Source organism: Zalophus californianus, chromosome 12, assembly GCF_009762305.2.
Source record: "Zalophus californianus isolate mZalCal1 chromosome 12, mZalCal1.pri.v2, whole genome shotgun sequence".
Taxonomy (NCBI): domain Eukaryota; kingdom Metazoa; phylum Chordata; class Mammalia; order Carnivora; family Otariidae; genus Zalophus; species Zalophus californianus.
In genome coordinates, this window is record NC_045606.1 from 16860410 (window position 1) to 16880685 (window position 20276).

The window sequence follows — 20276 nt, forward strand, 5'->3', positions numbered from 1 at the left end:
AAATTACTGTGTTGACTAAAGCCTGATTAAGCACCTGTTTTCTTATCTTCTGGTTTTCACTTTTCAATCTAATCTCAGTAAATGAGGAGTTTGATTTTTAATGCCCAGAGAACTTAGATTTTGCTATCATTTTATTTGGGGGATTAAAAAATAGACAAATAGGCCACGTACCTAAAAATTGGCTTATCATGGTGAGAAGTACAGAAATATTATGGATGGCATTTTTAAAAAGCATAATTGTAAATTCTTAAATTTTCATAATAGGTTTGAACATCTGTTGGAACTAATTGGCAGACTAATGACCTCTTGGAATTAGCAAGCAATGAGTGTTCCATATCTTATTGAGGTTTGGTTAGTTTTTAAAATAATAGTTCTTCTGTGGTTTTGAAGAACTAACCCCATTAATTGTATATAAATTGATGCCTGTGTCTGTGATTTGTGGCATATGGGTGGGAAAAAATATCATTTTAAGAAGGATCCCATATTGAGTTTACTGTTACCTCTATTGCTTTTGCATTTACAATTTTCATTCTAAGATGAAAAATTGGCATTAATATTTTTTCCCATGAAATTATTAGAAATACAGTGAAAGACATACACATTTTGGTGAAGCCCATCATGAGGAAAATAAAAATACTTCACCTTTTCATAGAACAAATGCTTAAAAGTTGTCTAAGCTTCTCATTCTCTCATTTAAGCTGAACTCAGTAATTGTAAGCATATTTGTGACTTGTTTTCAAAAGCTGAAACTTTAATATAAATATTATTTTGGTTTACATATTACATACTATTTAATATTAAAAAGCTGTTAGAAATTGTTCGGTAGGTATGAATTTTCTTTGTTGTAAATCAGTGGGTGTAATTTTAAGTACGTGAAAGTTCATTACAGGAGGGCAAAAATGCTTGTTAATTGTCTGTTCCAGAGTCAAGTATAGAAATAATAACAATTTAGAAGGCAACATCATAATATTTGCCATTTATTATTTTGTTAGATTTCTTATTACAGAGAATAAGAGGGCACGAAAGCAGTTTAAGCAAATATATTTAAAAATTTTTTTTTAACTGAGTTCTTTGGCATGCCTATAGACTTGAAGATTAAAAATATTTAAGACACAGAGGTCTTCTCTTAATATGAAAATTCTAAAAATAGTGTAATTTTTATGAAGATTATAAAACTAAATACAATTATAATTTATGTTTGGAAGTTTATAAAATTAGCTGAAAAATTTTTTAATGGTTATATTAGGAGATATTCTGTGCCAAATATGTTTATTGAATGAAAAAATTTTTAATACCCTTGCCTACGAAGTCTTAATTTCTCTACAGGGTTCTGAAAAATGTCTTACTTTCTTATGCTACATTTTGTCAAATTGAAGCATTTCTTTAATTCCATAAAAGTAGAAAACAAGACAGAAGGATACCGTTCCTTTGCCAAGATTTGGTATGTTAACATTATCAGAAATAAATCACTGTTAAATATCCCAGGATCCTCAGTGAATTCAAGCTATTGCATGGTGCATATTTCCCTCAAGAATTAATGTATTCAGTAAACTAGACTGGGTCAATCTCAACCTCACTTATTTACACAAAAGTGATATATTATTGAATTCCTTGACATAAAGTTTTATTTAAAGATGAGTTGTTACTTGATTTAATGGATACAGTATTAAAAAAATAGAATAAAAAGTTGTACAGTTAATTATAAGGTAGCAAGAACTGTATTTGCTTATTTAAGTAACTTATTGCTCTTTTTCAGATACAGTGATAATTAGCACTCATTGATAGATTATTGGATTATAACAGTTGGAAAATATTTGTTTGATATGAGATTCCCAAACCTGTTATCTATAGTTAGGATTAGTAATTTTCTAGTTGTCCAACATGAATGGAAGATGGGAGACACAAAGATTAAAGTTAGATTAAGTGGTGTAGAGTAAAAAAATTGACAAGATTTATTGCCACTTAAATGATTTTAAGAGTGGAAATAGAACTATTGTATTTTGAAACATTTGGAAGTTATAGTATAGGAACCTTGTGTAAATTTTATTACTCTAAAGTTGCTATGTATCTAAAATTAGAAATCATTGGCTTTGTGAAGCTTCTCTACAGTGATAGAAAGTCTTTTTTTCTTTTATTCAGATTTTAATAGTTGACTTCTGTTATTCAAAAAGGCTGACTTGAATAAAGTTAGGAAGTTAGTTTATTTTAATGCACTGGTTTTTACCAGTATATTAATCCAGAGCATTTGGCTTAGACTCAAGCAAAGTGAGGAAGGAAGAAAGAGGCTGGTGCTTTAGTTTTCTTCCTTCCCTTTATTGTCAGTTTATTTGTATATTTATAGGCACAGTGCCCTTGATCTTAGAAAAATCAATCTCTTTTTTCATAATAAACTTGATTTTCAAAATTTCCCTATCTTAGAGTGTATATACAGTGTTGTTTCTTGGTTCTTGAATTTTAAAATCCTGATAAATCCTACAATTTTCTGTACTCAGAAAAAAAAAAAGGTAAAGTTTCACACATAGTTCATTATTTTTGATGCATCAGATATTATAGCAGGTAGACTATACCAGAGAACATAAGGTAGTGACATAGAAAATCCTGAATTATTTTGTTTGGAGACCATAATTTTTGCTCTTATATTAAAGTGCTTGTCATTTATATAAATATATCTATAGTTTGTGGCTTAGAAACAAATACACTTCATAAAAAAAAGAAAAGGATACCTGTGTCAGTTACATTTTGAAGTTATACACTGTTTTAAGGCTATGTATTTATTATTTAGAAAATATGACTTACATGAATATCTTCTGATGGACATAATATTGACAAAATATACACAATATTACTTTAACAAACTGCCATGCAACAAATACATTGTAATGAAGAAATTGAATATATATGACCTAATCTAATCTTGACATTTACATTGAAAATTTACAACATAACCAATACTTAAAATGTTTTTTCTTATATTTGGCAGTAATTTCATTTTTTTTACAATTTAAATGTGGGCTTAATGAAACTTAGATGTTTCCCTAGTCTGTGACAACCTGAGGTACTAAGCATTTTTCTCTTATTTCACTATCTTCAAAGGTAATTTTTTTGTTTCTTTTAGGATCGATCCAAGAATTGTGTATTACAGCATTATTAGGCAGAGGATCAGCTTCCACTATGGAAACAACTCGCTTTTTCATTTTACTTTTCAAGACCTTTTGAAATTTTTGTCTAGTAAATGCATATAATAAAGGGTGAAATATAGTTGTTCCGTAAGCCATGACTAGAAAACATAACCTTAATTTTACTAAAAGGTCACTTGGGCCTAAACATAAAATGGTGGTATTTAAAACAGAAATTGGTGTCCAGCAGAGAAGAAATGTAGAAATAATCAATAAAGACATCCTGAAGACTCTTTTTTGCCTTTCTCGTCGTTCACGGTGTCGTTTCACAGCTCGCCGGAGGGCAATTATTACTGAGACTGAAGTTCTTACGCCAAAGACCACATTTCTTCCACCACTGCTTTGTGACAGGTCTGTAGTCTCATGCTGCGTGGTTAGAGAAAGTGTCTTTTTCTTTCTTGCTTTCTTCTTCTGCCCTGTGGAAAATCTTGTGCCTATTCGAATATTAAGAGCCTGAAGGATTTTGGTGTATGTGATTAACATTACTATGACAGTGAAAAAGAATATTGGGATCTGTACTAGCAGGTGATAATACATTCCCAGTTCAGTGTAGTATTCATTTGTACTGACACACAAAAGTGTCTTGTTTTCCCACGTATTTCCACTTTGAAGACTGAAAAAATTTACCTCAATAAAGGGAATCAGGAAAGAGAAAAATGAAAAAATCCAAATGGATATCATTAGCATTACAGCTCTGCCCATTGTCAGAATTCGGTTTGCAGGTTTTACAGAGATGTCATATCTGTCCAAAGTGATAGCAAAAACGTTGATTGCTGTTGAGACACTTGCAAAAGATACACAGGCCTCATGGAAACAGCAGATGAGAGCAGTGTTACTCTCCAGTGAAAGCAGAAGGATAACTATTGTTAGAGGAATACATCCCACACAAATTATTACATCAAGTACATGAAGATTCATTGTAATAATGTTACTGACAGAGTTGATTAAGTTGGATTTCATGCAGTAAAGTACCAATACGGTGAGGTTGCTGCCAAGTCCCAACACGATTTCTAACATAAGAAATCCAGTGAGAGACACTTGAAAGCTTAATGGATATGATAGTGGTTGGTACATATTGGTGTTGATGTCATCAATGTCATCTCGCACTGTAATGTTAGATTCAGACTGCATGTTGATTTCCAGAATGGGAGAAAAACACATTCTTTTGGAGCAGTTGGTGTTTTCCCTAGAAAGTGAAATAGAATAAACTCTTTTGATATTTGGCAATTTAAAGGACGTATAAAACATGTGTTCCTTGTAAAAAAAAATCTTTTTATTGTGTACTTGGCTTAATTTTTAAGTTTCTAAACTATTAATGGCAAAGGTAGAATTAGAATCAAGGTTGCATTGTTTTGCTATAACAGGAGATTGGATTCTCCCCTTGAAGGTGACTGTATGGGGAATACTCCTCTATAGTTCAAAATTAGTTAATATCTCAAAAAGATTGTCCTCATTTGGGTTTTTCAAGCTTATTGAGATACAGTATATTTTTGTACAGTAAAACTACCCAGTACACAAAACTAATTTTAGCCTGGTGTTTTAAGATTTCATTTTAAACTGTTGTGCGTAGGTGGGTAATAAATGCTATCTTAATATGTTCTGGCATAATTAGTGTAGGTGTAATTATTCTCGTGAGATTTCAAATGAACAGGACAAGTGTTCATTTAAAATGATAAATGGCACAGAGCACTAGTTGTTTAAAACCATTTGTCCATGTTCTTGGTTGAAATTCTTAAGAGTCTACAGTGTGCTTGGGGATATTTGGAGCTATTTCCCATAGAAAGTAGGCAAATGATAAATATTACATATTTTGTAGTGAAAATGCTCACTGAACTTTATAATGGACAAACTTATGTTATAAAAATTGGATGAAAAAGGATATGTTAAAGTATAACACCACAAAACTTGGTAAAAGAGTACTAAACACTCCAATGAGTGATTTATTTTGTGACCACACCCTCTCATTTATTGTGGAAGAAGGAAATTGAAATTTAATATAATGTTAAGAAATAACCATTTTTGGAGTTGTTTAAAAGACTGTATCAGTTAATTTTATTTGTTTAAACAGGATTTTTAAAGTAAAATACGAAATTTTGGAAAAGGAGTATCTGAAATCCATTTTCTGAGGAATCTTTAAAGTTTACACATTCCATGTGAAACCTTTTGTATAAATCACCCAGTGTGTATAATTTTGAGGAAAATTAAAAAAACAAGCTCTTTTGCCAATTCATGTAAATCTATAATGTATAGAGGGTTAGAATAATTTATAAAAATAATGTCTGATTTTCTGGGCTAATATGTCAGTAATGAGTATATTCACTTAAAATATAAAATCATACAACCAACTATATTTCACATTTCAAGTACAGCATTTTGACTGCAAAATAATAAACATAAATTATAAAGGCTATAATAATTTCCAAAATTCATGTTAACCTTTAACTTTATGTAACCTTTGACAGCTTTTAGAATACAATTTTATTTATCCATATTATTTTAGGGGCCATATTTCAGAAACATAGATAACATTATTCCTTTTGAGCTTGGTATAAGGTATTACCAGAGGCATATACTCAAGTGAAAGTCTTAGCTAACAGTGAAATCCTATAAAAAATGGAAAATTTTAAGTGTGCCAAATTTTCGGAACTGACAGATTAAACATCAGGTCTTTGTCACATCAGTTAGATTTATAATCAGATAAAACAAAAGTGCCAAGTTAGAGGGTAACTAAGTAAAATGCATCTCTAGAGCAAGATTGTTTTCTTTTGTAAATGTTAAACAGTGTGGTGGGGTGCATGCATCTTCTGACCTACCTGTTTGCTGTTGCCTTATGGGCCTTTTGGCTCACTATAGCAGTTTTTCACAAATTGATACATGATGTCATTGACAGATTTTGACATGAATTTTTACCTGACAACAGTGAAGTAGCTGTGTTTTATTTCATGTCTTGTAGAAATTCTTTCATTTTCTCTCCAGTACTTCAAACTGCATGAATTGTGAGATTTAGTTGGCTGATGAATTTCTAAAGACCAGTACAAAATATTTGTGTTTGTTTTGCCTTAAAAAGTCACGACCAAGAGAAACTTCCTCAAATGATAGGAATTATATTTCCCTTTGAGGGAATATATGATAGTCTCTCTTTATTTTCCAGAACATGTGAAAACATAAGGTTTCTAGCTTCTAAAATGTATTTGGACATCCTTTTGTTACAAATGTAAGTCTGTTTCTATGGCAGTCCTTGTTAGTTTGAAATGATTTCTTGATCACATAACTTGCTTTATATTATAAATCCAGTCCATGTTCTTTTGATAAAAACCATCTGCTATTTAATTTGATTTGTTTTCATTAGAAGAGGATACATAGTCATAAAACTTAGATGAAAAAATCCTTTAGTAATATCAGCTGCTACGAATATCTGAATATTTAGTGCAGAAGAAAATTGATAAAGCTTTATTTAGCTTGCTGTTAATGTATGGCATTCTCTTTTTGGCATTCTGTGCCTCATTGTTTCTTCAGGAAACAGCTCCACAATCTTGGTATGTTAAAGTGTAAACTCCCCCTTTAAAAATGCTCACGATTTTGTTTTCAGGCTTTTGCAGTTAAATTGTTTTTCTTTTTGTGTCTATTTTATATAGCATCTTCTTAGGATGACTACTGTCCATGTGTTATATCCCAGCAGTAATGTGGACCTGTATTTTCTGGTTTTAACTCCTTAATGCCTTAAATTCATGTGTTCGAAGAATATCCTGCAGTTTATGGTTCAGGCAGCTAGGAGATGCTTGATCAGATGCATTCTTCATATTGTCAGTTGTAAATACTGAATTAGATGCTGTGGGCCCTTGTGAAAAAGAAAAAAAATGGTTAATAGGGTTCCTAATAATTTCCAATTAACGCAAAGTTACTTTAGTTTTGTTGACTTTAACACCATACACAGTATTCATTATCAACATAAGTAAACTGTATTAGTAGAGCCACAGCTTATGCATAGATTTAAGGGATTCTTTAAATATTTTCTTTTCTTAACAGAGATTGCAAATATTATGTTATTTAGTAACAGAGGTAACATAAATATAACCATGAAGGAAAGCAGTTTTAAAACTATTTTCTGCTTCAGTTTAGAAGCTAACCTGTTTTCAGAGATTATGAGCAGTTAGCATACACTAAACATACTGTCATTCTCTCTTGTCTTTACAATAAATTTAACACTATTTCCTGCTGGGAAATAGTGTAGCTTGCTTAATTAGTAGCACATGGTTTGAATATTAACTGATTAAAACAAATTCCACAATTAGATGCTATAAATTTCCACCGATGAGTTGTTCGTGTAGTTGAAATGTAAAAGGTAATGCAAAATGTAACTGCAAATTAAATAATTTTCAGTGAACATGCCCAATAATGAACTTAACCTAAAAGTGAGTAATAAATAATAGCTAAATAGTAAACCTGGTCCTTTTAAGAAATATAAGCATTTTTTGAGCACTTGAGAAAAACTATACTGATGACATTAAGACTATTTAGTAGGTCTGAAGTGACTTAAAGCTGATGTCTTCGTAGTGAATCAACAAAGAAAATTTTTGGTATTTAACATTACATCCTTAAAAAAGTACACTGAAAATGTCATGTCTTAAGTCGATCTAAAAAATACATGTTTAACAATAAATAGAATTAAGCAAATAAACTGTTAAAATTTAGGTTGAAATTTTTCAAAGTAATTTTACCCCACTATGCCAGTTCAAAAGCAGCTTATACTGTAATAAGGGAACACATCTTACCTCCGCTAAAGATTTGATATATTCCTGATGTAGTTGAAGCGTTTCCAGTTTTGATTGATTCATTTGGTTCACTTGTTAGCAGAGGACTGGGGGAAGAGGGTCATAAACATCTCTTCAGAAAAGACCTTAATGAAAATATGTGTCTGTACTGTGCCATTGTCTCAGCAGTACTGCTAATGTATGGAACGTGTGGTGCTGCTTAGAGGCTGCTGCAGTCTCTCACTCTTCCTACTGTGAAATCAATAAGCATCTGAAAAACGTAATGAAGTAATTGAACATACTGAAGGCTTCTTGTCTCCAGAGACAACATTTAGATTCAGTCTCTCTAAAAAGGAATGGCACTGCTTTTCAGAGGAAAGCCTGTTCTGGGCAGCTTTTGCAGAATGACAGCCTACCTTGTCGCTTCTCCCCACTGCAGAGAGATGCAGTGCATTCACTAATTTTGATTGGTCAGTTGTATTGGGCTTAAACCGTGCTTCATATGTATAGCAGGGATTTCCAAACCTCCCCCCCCCCCCCCGCTGTTTTATATAAGGATGCTTTTTTAAAAGGCTATATTTATAAGTGGTTGTATGCTGCTTTTAAATAGAATATGAGTAAATTGGTCTTTTAAAAATGTGTATTCTATTCTGGTTTGTTGTTCACTTATGCCAAACAAAAAATGCAGGAGGGTGGAAGGGGGCAAGAAAGAATTACACGGTAAAAAGTGTATATTCTTTATGAAGCCTAGATGATTGCGCTCGAGAATATTTTAGTTGTAATATATGTTTTTGGTTGAGATTCTTTGTTCTACAAATAGAAAGCCACTGCATCTTTACTGTGAACCACATTGAATTTCAACTAGTTTGTTTGTATTCAAGTCATCTTCTCTGTGTATTTCAAATTGTTGTGAGCATCTCAAGGTGGTAAACCTTGTTATGACTGCAGGATTCATTCAGGTGTTCATTCATTCCATTCATTCATTCATTCATTCATTCAGAATATTAATGAAATTGTTCCAAGGTGGTTCTACTCTAAAATGTTTTTTTAAAATTCTATTACTATTAACATAGTCTCAATGTATAAAGATTAATCATGTGCTTTCCTTTCAGATCACTTCTCCATCTTCACCTTTGATAACCCTTTTATTTAGTGGATATATACTGATCATTTGCCACAGTATTTTATTTCAACTGGCTATTTCTGTTTTTAACCTGGGCACTTTTAATGGATTGCTGTACCTTAAATATTATATGTAGCTATATGCTAATGTTATTGGGTAAACAAACATATCAGTAAAGGAAAAAGGAAGTTAGTAGTTATGTGTCTTCATAAGTTATATAAGGCTAAATTATTTTAAGATAGATAGGTTGTCGAGAGAAAAACAAGTAGAAGTAATTAACTTAAAATATTACTTTAAAATTAAATTTCTATTAACTTTGTTTACCTACTCAGTATTGAAGAAAATGCTTTTTTAGATCTAAATATATGAAGTGGCTGGATTCTGTTGACAAAATAGAAGACCTTGCAAATGACTGAATTATTATAATATTGATCACTTATTTCCATTATTTTAGGAATATTAATATTCATTTTTAAAAATGTATACTAAATTTTTAATTTGTAACTGGAATTGTTCTTTTATAATTTTAAAAAGCAGCATACATTTTTGTAATCTTCTAGTAGTGTTTTAGCTTCACAGGGGGCTGGCTGAGTAGTATATGAGTTTTGAATTACATTTGTATAGAAGTTGAGAGTGATGTGGTGGAAAATTTTGTTGTGAATTCCTAAAATTTTATGCACAGCTTTGGTAATGCTAAAAATTAAAATGTTGTTGTGCTACTTTTCATGCATTTTGAAGGTTGCAGAAAAGGATGTTGTTAGAATGCCAACCATGTTGAAAGATAGTGTGCAACCACACTCACACACAATGTTATTTTAAGGTTTAGACTAAAACCAGAGCTTCAAACTAAAATTGGAAAAAAGATATTAGCTTCAATTAAAACTTGTGGTGGGGACAAGAAATCATTAACGTAGTGAAATCACAGAGTGCTTTTCTGCCAAAGAGCTCAAGTATGCTTACGTTTATCATCAAAATATCCCTGTGGAGTAGAGGCAACCAAGGCACAAAGAAGTTTAATGACTTGAAGAAGTCTAGGTAAGTTAGTAGCAGAGCCAGTGTTGGAACTCTGGAATCTCCTCCCCCCTTCGCCATCACCCCATAGTTGGCCCCCTCTCTGGAAAATTCTGAAGATACTTGGGACTTAAAATTGGATGATCTGGGTTCAGTCACTGCTTATTAGTTATATGACTTTTGGCAAATCAGGCATTCTTTGGGACACAATATAGCTTTGATTCTTTTTGTTGAAGTTTATTTCTGTGTTTTCTTTAGCTCTCTGTAATACAGTGTTTCCAAGTTATACTCAGACTATTTTGAAAAAACAAATTCTATCTCTCTAAGAAATAATGGCGGCAAAAAAGCTCGGATTTGGACATTGCTCGTTTTTCCCTGTGCAAATAAGTGACTTGTGATTAAGGATATACAAGATATCACAAACAACAATGATTTTTATTGCACACAACATTTAGTATAGTTTTCCTTTTAAAAACCCTGAATTGGTTTAGTGATTTCTTAGCAGGATAATCCTAACTTCCTTTGTTTTGAACAGAGATGAAAATATCTAAACCACTGGATTCAGAATTAGATTATATTTTAATGAAAAATTTAGTGTCAAATTACATGTCAGAATTTACAAAGATTCTTATTTCCATAGTAACAGAGTTTTACACTTGTGCATTTAATATATTTTGTATTTATATAGGATACTAATTTTGAACAACTGGTGACTTAAGACCAGATTTTATGTTATAAAATAATTTTATAGGTTAATTATTAATTAGCTAATTAATAACCTAGAAAAACAGTTTTAGCTTGCACATGATAACTAAGCAGTAGATATGAATCTAAGCCCCCAAATATCTCCATTAAAATCCTTTCACGGAGTTCTGTTTTTTGTTGTTGTTGTTATAAGTATTTTGACTGCATAGGAATTTCAATTCCTAACATTTTTGATATGGGAGTCTTCGATTTTTAATTGTATATATTTGTTCCTGTAAGTTTGAACAGCCATGAATGTGAGAGAGTAATTTGTTGTTCACTTTTACATTGCACTGTTGATATCAGGTCATTCTTAATCCAGCTTGTGTCTGATTCTGATGCTACTTTTTTGATGATTTCTGAGTTTGTAAGTAAAAAAAAAATTCAACTTTGTGAAATATTGTAATTAGCCACTACTGAAAAGTGCTTTGAAACAGTTTGTAAAATATATGTGCAAAAGCAGTTTCTAATTGCTGAAAAATCCACTTTTTAAATTGTATTGCTTCAAGGGTGCTTTTTCAATGAATACTTGACATAACTAACATTCACCTATCTCTGATACTAAAGCCCAATGAAGAAAGGATTATTTCGGTTTAAAGGCAATTCAGAAATTTCATTTGGCTTCTCAACTTTAAATTTCTTTCATAACAAATGTTTTACCAGAAAAATAGAAATGGACCATCTGCTGAAACCTTCACCAAGTGGGGAGTAGCCAAGGTAGTAGAGTCAACAATGTTGGTGATTCATTATTGGTGTGAGAATAATTGAAAACTGATTATAATTAGATAAAGTACATGCATAAGAATTGTACACTTTTAACAGAAAACTCCACAAAATGTTCCTCCCCAGCCTCCTGCTTCACCTAAGTTGGACATTTAAAATTTTTCATTTTTATTTTTTATACTCTGTATTTTTAAGTCATTTACCAGCATCATATGTATTATAAAAATAAATACATGGCTTTCCTTTCCATTTTCTCATCCAAACCTAGATTTTGGACCCTGTGACTATTACTACTTTTTAGTTTGTTGTCCTAATGTTGCCATGCTGTTTCAGGGGCCTTGTCTAAGTTATTAACACCCCTGCTCTCAATTGTTTGGGTTTCTGTTTTCACTGACTTATATTCCTCTTTACATTCTTAAATATTATGGATGCTTTTTGTTAATGTTTTTCTCTTATATTTATATCAAAGAATTACACAGTCATGTTTGTGCCTCTTTTCCTCATTGGCTTCTCTTCTTGCTTTTCTGTTGCTTCATTTTCTTTGTATAATTCTCCTTTGTAGTTTATTTTGCAGAATCACATTCATTTCTGTGTCCTGAAACCAAGTCAGTCAATGAACTAGATAATATATTTAACAAAGCTATGGCAAATCCTCTCGTCTGTGCTGTTAATGAGTCCTGTGATCTGGTGGGAGATGTGGAATGGTCATGAATGAACTGGTGGTCTGTTAGGTACTACTTAGGGCACCTGTTTAGGAAAATGGATACATTTTCACAGTTTACTGATAATAGTTAAAGTCTCTGCTCACTGGTGACTTTGTGCTATTAAAATACAGCAATATATCTTTAGTTACTGCTACTTCTAGTCCCTATTTAGGGATATACTATCTACAAAAAGTACTGCTGTGATTTTGATTGATAATGCAGACGACTTAAGGATCACTTTGGGGGAGAATCGACTGCTTAAACAATATTGAGTCTTTCAATTTATGGACATGGTGTTTATTATTTTTAGATCTTTGATTTATTTTGTCAGTGTTCTATAGTATTTAGTTTATGGATCCTGCACGTATTTTGTTAGATTTGCACCTAATTATTTCACTTCCTTAGTGCTGTTGAAGTAGTACCTAATTTTTTGAAACAAAATTCCAATTTTTAACTTTTTGTATATAGAAATAGGGTATTTTCTTTTTTATTGACGTATCCTGCAACTTTACTAAACTCATATATTAATTTTGGGGATTTTTTTATTTTTTAGATTTTATTTATTTGACAGAGAGAGACACAGCGAGAGAGGGAACACAAGCAGGGGGAGTGGGAGAGAGAGAAGCAGGCTTCCCGTGGAGCAGGGAGCCCGATGTGGGGCTCGAACCCAGGACCCTGGGATCATGACCTGAGCCGGAGGCAGACGCTTAATGACTGAGCCACCCAGGCGCCCCTGGGGATTTTTTAAAAATGAAATCCATGGGGCGCCTGGGTGGCTCAGATGTTTAAATGTCTGCCTTTGGCTCAGGTCATGATCCCAGGGTCCTGGGATTGAGCCCCACATCGGGCTCCTGACTCAGCAGGGAGCCTGCTTCTCCCTCTCCCTCTGCCTCTCCCCCTGCTCATGCTGTCTCGCACACTGTCTGAGTGTGTGTGTCTCAAATGAATAAATAAAAAATAAATAAAATGAAATCCATTGTATATTCTGTACAGGTAATTAATATCTTCTGTAAATAGAGACCGTTGACTTATTCTTGAACCACGTGTGACTTTCTTGTGTTATTGTCCCGCTTAGGACTTCTGTTATTAGATTTGATAGGAGTGTATTGGGAAAAGCACCTGCCAAGAATCCTGAGCATTCCTGAATGTCCTGGGGTATGCTGGGTATTGCTTGGTATACCAGGATTGCAAAAACCTGACTGTTTTTTATCTGGTCCAGTTCTCAGGGTTACATTTAAAGGTAGCAACCCGGAGGTATGCAGTAATGACTCCCCAGGTAAAGAGCAGACTTGCTTCTGCTTGTTATAAAAATGGTAAATTTTCTAAGCTCAGTGTTGTTTGGCTGTAATGCAAATCCACTGTATACAGAGTATTCACCTAGGCCCCTCTGCCAAGGGAATTTGAATGGGAATGTGAACTGTCACTGACCTGATCCTCTTACTGCTTGCTGTGTCATGGGTATTAAGGTACTTTCTTTGTGTCCCAGGCATCATATGTCTTCTGCCAGCATCCATGACAAGAATAGACTAGCTTCATAGCTTGCAAGTAGAGTAAAATCCTAGACCCTTCATGAATTTTGACAGTTTTGGAATAAGGTCATGATGTTGACAGAAACATGACTTCCTGCAAGAAAAAAGACAAGTGCCCTTGTGGGCCAATTTAGGGGATATGAGATCCAATAGCAAATGCTCTTGTTGAAGTGGGAAGCTAGTAGATCTCCTACTGACTTACCCGTTAATGAATATTTAGAGGCTAAGCAGTGAGAGGTAGAACAGAGCTTCCTGAATGATGCTTTGGTTGATGCTCACTCGCTAGGCTAGAGAAAGAAAGAATGTTATTACGTCAATAAGGCCGTAAGCCTCTGGGCCCTAGGCAAAAGGCAGTATTGGCTGTAGCTGCTGAATCAAGGGGTCCCCAGACTAAAATACAAGGTGTCAGCAATGAGGATGGGTAGACTGAATACATTATTACTTTATTTGTTGAATTCAAGTAGGCAGTTTGAACATATATGTAAGTCTTGCTTATTGGTGCAGAGCTACTCTTTGTGCCCTCTGATTCCTCTCTTTCCCTTTAATCTCAGCTGCTTAAGGTAAAGCCTGGTATGGTACAGAACTCCAGGGATGGGGAGAATTCAAGCTTTTACAGTTCTGTTGGATAGGGTGCCCAAGCACCATCCTACCTGGTCCTATGGGGAGAAAGCACACGAGATGGCAAGGGAGGCTGAAGGCTCTGAGGGCTGCATGGTGGAGCTATGGCAGTGTGTACAGGGCAAATTAAGGACGCCCAGGCTCTTGCAGGAACTGGGAGGCATGCGGGAGGAAGTGGCACGGACCCTGGGGTGAGGAGTCAAGCAGAAGAAAAGCCTCCCACCACTTTAATCTTCCTCTGCAGGCTAGCTAGCCTCCCCCACTACCCCACTACCATGTGCTCCCCATGCTCCTGGTCAGAAAATAATGTCTTCTCCTGGCAGCGATGGCTATAGTCCCTTTTGTGTATGTGTTAAATTCCTTGGTCTATGTTCCTGCAGGGGGGAAACAGTCAAATTCAAGAAAAGCTAGAGTGTGGGTGGAGTCTCAGGGCCTGTTCAATATACTGTTGTTCTGGCTTCCTCTGCCAAATGTATATTTGGTATTGCCATTTTTACTTCTACATGCTTACACTGTGAATGCTTATGAGTTCACAGGAGATTCTTCCATTCGTGGGATGCTGCATGTCCCCTCCCTGAGTGATCCAGCACAAACAGTGGATTATCCCTAGAGGACAGAAAAGAAAAGTCACAGCTTTAGTTAAAGACACAGGGCTGCTAAGGTACTCAGGCCATTTCTTAGTACAGCAGTGCCACCTGCCTGACCCAGCTACCAAGTGCACCTCTTTTGAAAAGGCGTACTGCTCAGGTCTCTTTAAAACTACACACCTGACCCATAGACTCCTTGCAACTCTCTGGCATAATATTGCCATTTTGAGGGTAGGTTAATTCAGACTTAACAATTAACAAGAAATGGACCCAAGAAATTTCACTGATCAAATGAAAATGGTTTGTTCAGTGATGCAGCCAGCCTGGCCTTAGTGTCATCTTGGTGTTGCATGAAGGGGTGGAAGTGACCCCTTTTGGGAGAACCTTATCTCTTACTCCTGAAATAGCATCTCTCACTTCTTAAAGCAAAGACCCTGGCTTAGTGGGGCCCTTGATTCACAGAAGTTCCTATAGATACCTTGGCCTGGTTCACTTATAGTTCAGCCCAGATATAAGCTGATAGTATCCATTTTGCTGCTGCAGCTTTTCAACCAGTACCAGCTACAGAAGACAGAGTGGATGTCATCACTCGACTCTGTTCTCATAGCTCTGACTGATAACACCCCTTGATGAACATTGTAGGTGTTCTTAAGGACTCTTGAGCTTCTTGGGCTGTTTCCAGTAGCCCGGCCTTCAGGTGTGCCACTTGGAAGATCAACAGATCAAAAATATCTGTCTTTGGGGTTGCAAACTATGGAAACAAATTGTGGCTGTCAGTCAGTTTGGCTTACTCAAGGCTGTACTTCCCGGATTGCTGCCATTTCTACCCAGATCTGTTACTGTTTTGGATATAGCAACTTATCCATCATAATGGACTGGGCAACCACTGTGTCCTGGGTTTTTGGAAAGGGGACTTCTCAATGTCCCTTCCCTACTTCCACTTGTAGGACTAACTCTTTTTTTTCTCCCCAGAGGTATAGGTTTTGTTTTGTTTTGTTTTGCCGTTTCCTTTCCCTAGCTCTAATGGGTTTTCAACAGTGTCCAGAGAGTGATAGGATTTGTTGCACTTCCTTCAGTGGTTTCAGGCCTTTTTCCCCCCTTGTATTAGAGATGGTGGAAAGGATCCAGGCTGGACTTTATGCGTTGCTCTCAGTGGCTGCTACTCTCACCACTCCCACGCCAGGAGGGGTGCTTTCCCTAGCCTTTTCCTCTGCACCTAATATGTATGTATGTATGTATGTATGTATGTATGTATGTGTGTGTGTGTGTGTGTGTGTGTGTGTGTGTGTGTGTGTGTGTGGTGTGTGTGCGCACGTGCGCGCGCGCGCGCCTGGTGCGGTTTCTGAAGAACATTTGTATACGTAATGCCTTCCCTTTTTTGTTTGTGGCCTCCATAGGTTATATGTCTCTTGCTAGCACACATTCAGTCTCTAGCAGTTCATTAACAGCTTTAGCTGACTTACTTTTACTGGTACCTAGTATTGTTTTCCTAAGGGTGCTCATGTCCTATATGTTCTTCGAGGCACCTGTTATTCCTTAGAGTTTGAGTTGTTGGTTGCCCTTTAACCTCAGCTGTCCTGGCAGCTATTTACCATGATAATAAGTTAATGTCATGACCCACTTGGTCATGGTAGAATACCCAATAAGATATTGCATGATTTTATTTGCAAATATTTTGGTAAAGTCTTTTGTCTGTATATTCATGAGAGATACTGATCTGCCATTTTCTTTTATTGTAATGTTTTTGTCTGGTTTTAGAATGAGGACAGTGTGGGATTTGTAAAGTGAATTGAAAAATGTTTTTTCTTTTTTTAGTTTAAAAAAGTCTGTGGAAGATTGAAACCAGTCCTTCATTAAATGTCTGGTAAATTCAAAAGAGAAAATACTCGAGCCCAGGAGGTTTTATGTTATTTAAATCTTGTAGTTATAAATTCAAATAATTTAATAGATGATGGATTCAGAGTTTCTGTTGTGTCTGTTTTGATGATAAATAAAGTTGAATAACTTGTTTATATCATTTAATTTGTCAAATTTATTAGCATCCATTTGTTTTTAACAGTTTCTCATTATATTTTAGTATCCGTAGGATTGGTACTGTATCTCCCTTTCATTACTGATATTGGATATTTGTATCTTCTTTTTTTTCAGTTTGCCTAAAGGTATATTAATTTTATTAATCTTTTCAAATAACCAACATTTGGTTTCACTGTTCTTAGTGAACAATGTTTTTCTTATTATTTCTATTCTATTGATTTCTGCTCTTACCTTTAGTATTTTTTTCCCTCTGCTACTTTGGTGAAAGTATCTTTAATAGACTTTAATCTCTTTTTATCTAATGTGTGCTCAGTACAGTTTTACCTATGTCTCACAAATTCAGTTATGTGTATCACTCATTTTAGTATGCTTTTTAATTTCCGTTGTATTTCTTTGCTGACACCTGGGTTATTTAAAAAATTTTTTCAATTTCCAAATATTTGGTAATTTTACTGATTTTTTTATTATTTATTTCACATTTAATTCCATTAAGAGAACATAATTGGTAAAATTACAGTTTTAAAAAATGTATTTAGGTTTGTTTAATGGCCCAAAATACAGTCTGTTTTGGTGAATGTTCCATATTTGAAAATAATGTGTTTTCTCCCATTGTTGGGCATAGTGTTTCTTAAATGTTAAATAGGTCAAGTTGATTGATAACATTGGTCCCATCTTCTCTAGCCTTCCTGATTTTATGTTTGTTGTACTAGCTTTTTACTGAAAGTAACTTTTTATTGAAAGAGGAGTTGTAAAGTTTCACTATAATTCTGGATTGGTCTATTTCTCCTTTGATTTTTTCCAGTTTTTACATCATCTATTTTTACTGGACATGTACAATCATGTAACTTTAAGAGTATTATGAAATGTATGTCTTTAACCCTAATATTCTTGTTCTGATGTCTGCTTTGTCTGATTTCAGTGTAGCTACTACAAGTTTGTTTTGTGGTTTACATCATACATATTTTCCCAGTCTTTTATTTTTAACTCTTCTGTATCTTTGTTTTAAGGGTATGTTTTTGCAGATGGTAATAATTTGTTTTGGCTTTTTTTTCCCTATTCTGATTTCTATCTTTTAATTGGAGTACAGAGCATTTACAGTCAGTATTATTTTCCATATCATTAGATTTAGGCCCTCCATTTGACTTTTTTTTTTTTTTAAGATTTTATTTATTTATTTGACAGAGACAGAGAAGGAACACAAGCAGGGGGAGTGGGAGAACAGGCTTCCCGAGGAGCAGGGAGCCCGATGCGGGGCTTGATCCCAGGACCCTGGGATCATGACCTGAGCTGAAGGCAGACGCTTAATGACTGAGCCACCCAGGCACCCCCACTTGACATTTGTTTTGTTTGCTCCGTGTGTTATTTGCTCATTTTTTCCTTCCTTTTCTAACTTCTTTTGGATGGAGTAATTTTTACTATTCCATTTTGTTTGGATTTTTAGTAACGAATAAATAAAATGGAGCAATAAGTAGTCTGACTCATTACCTGTATTTTTTTAGTTTTCTTATTTTAGTGGTTGTTTTAGGTTTTATGATATACATGTTTAACTTCTCACAGTCTATTTATAAATTATAGATCACATCATATATAATGTTAGATCCTTATTATCATATCACTTCCTTTGTCCCTCTTCCATCTTTTGTGCTGTTTTTTAGAAATGTTTACTTTTGCTTTACAAACTTCATAACTGTTACTTTTTTTAAACAATCATCTTTTAAGTAAATTCTTAAGAAAAAAATTTATATTTATGCTTATATAGTTGACCTGTAAACAACATGGGGTTTGGGATGCTGACCCCCATGCAATTGAAAATCTGTGTATAACTTTTAACTCCCCCACAGTGTAACTACTAATAGCCTATTGTTGACTGGAAGCCTTAATGATAACATGCACAATCAGTTAACGCATATTTTGTATGCTCAATGTGTTGTATACTGTATTCTTCAAGTAAGCTCAAGGAAGTACGTTTACAGTACTGTATTTACAAAAACAATCTGTATAAGTGGATCTACACAGTTCAAACCTATGTTGTTCAAGGATCAACTGTATTTACACTTTCTGACACTTTTTTTTTTTTTTAAATCAGAGATTCTGGTATTTTCCTTCGATTTGAAGAGCTTTGACTTTTTTTGTAGTGCAGGCTTTCTGGCAATAATTTCTTTCTGCTGTTGGTAAAAATGTGTTCCTTTTGTCGTTTTTGACTTATTTTCCATTTGTTTTTGTTTTTTATTTTTTTTATTATGTTAAGTAAATCACCATACGTTACATCATTAGTTTTTGATGTAGTGTTCCATGATTCATTGTTTACATATAACACCCAGTGCTCCATTCAGTACGTGCCCTCTCTAATACCCGTCACCAGGCTAACCCGTCCCCCACCCCCCTCCCCTCTAGAACTCTGTTTGTTTCTCAGAGTCTGTAGTCTCTCATGGTTTGACTTATTTTCACGTAATGTAGAGAACTATTTTTTTCTTTGATCATTTAGAAATTATTTTGTTGTTTTGTGGAATGTGTAGTTTGTGATGAGGAGTATAGTCATTCTTAACTTTTGTTCTTTGTTATGTAATGTATCATTTTCCTCTGTCCCCTTTCCAGATTTTCTTTTTATTTCATTCTATCCATAATTTCACTGTGATGTGCTTTGGTGTGTTTTCTTTGTGTTTCCCTTCCTCCCTTGCTTGGGGCTCACATAGATTCTTGGGTCTGGGCGGCTGCTACGGCTGCTGTTATGTGTTCTTGGTTTTTGGCTTTCTTATCAAATTTGAAAAAAAATTCGTTTTTCAAATACTTTTTCTTTCTCACATCTTTCCTCTCCTTTGGGACTTTGATAACATATATTTTAGAATCCTGGTATTGTCACATGTACCACTGATGCTGTGTTCATTTATTTTTTTTGTAGTTTCAGTTTGGGTGGTTTTGGGTAGCTCTCATTTCAGGTTCTTTGATCTTTTCTTTTGTAGTGGCTGATCTGCTTTGAGCACTTCCAGTGACTTTTTCAGTTCAAATACTGTGTTTTTCAGCTCTAGAGATTTTATGTGATCAATTTTTATAGTTTCCATTTCTTTTTTCATTGTGTTCATGTTTTCTTTAACTTTGTATTCATAGTTATAATAGATATTTTACGGTCTTTGTCTCTTAATTCTGTCATCTTTTTGCAGCTTGATGTTTCTAATTTTTTTTTTTAGATTTTTAAAAAAGTAATCTCTACATCCAACACAGGGCTCGAACTTAAAACCCCTGAGATCCAGAGTTGCACGCTCCACCCACTGAGCCAGC

General features: G+C 34.3%; 2 protein-coding genes across 5 annotated transcripts in view; one reads left to right on the forward strand and one right to left on the reverse strand.

Annotated features, from left to right (window-relative positions):
• The window catches only part of COG5 (component of oligomeric golgi complex 5), a 310225-nt gene that overhangs the window by 84851 nt on the left and 205098 nt on the right, over window positions 1–20276 (forward strand). The gene's annotated exons all lie outside the window — the stretch shown is intronic.
• Window positions 892–8358, reverse strand: GPR22 (G protein-coupled receptor 22). 3 transcript variants are annotated; one of them, XM_027573008.1, is made up of 3 exons: window positions 7949–8358; window positions 5990–7014; window positions 892–4362 (listed from the first exon to the last, which is right to left on the reverse strand). In XM_027573008.1, the coding sequence occupies exon 3, from the start codon at window positions 4335–4337 to the stop codon at window positions 3036–3038; it is 1302 nt and encodes a 433-aa protein (XP_027428809.1). In that variant the 5' UTR covers window positions 4338–4362; window positions 5990–7014; window positions 7949–8358; the 3' UTR covers window positions 892–3035. The 3 variants fall into 3 exon arrangements, with proteins under 3 accessions (XP_027428809.1, XP_027428808.1, XP_027428807.1); XM_027573007.1 differs by having other exon boundaries at window positions 893–4362; window positions 6087–7014; XM_027573006.1 differs by having other exon boundaries at window positions 893–7014.

Excerpts from the sequence above, each read along its gene's own strand:
- GPR22 (XM_027573006.1), bottom strand. The coding sequence starts at position 4,424 with ATGTTTTATACGTCCTTTAAATTGCCAAATATCAAAAGAGTTTATTCT.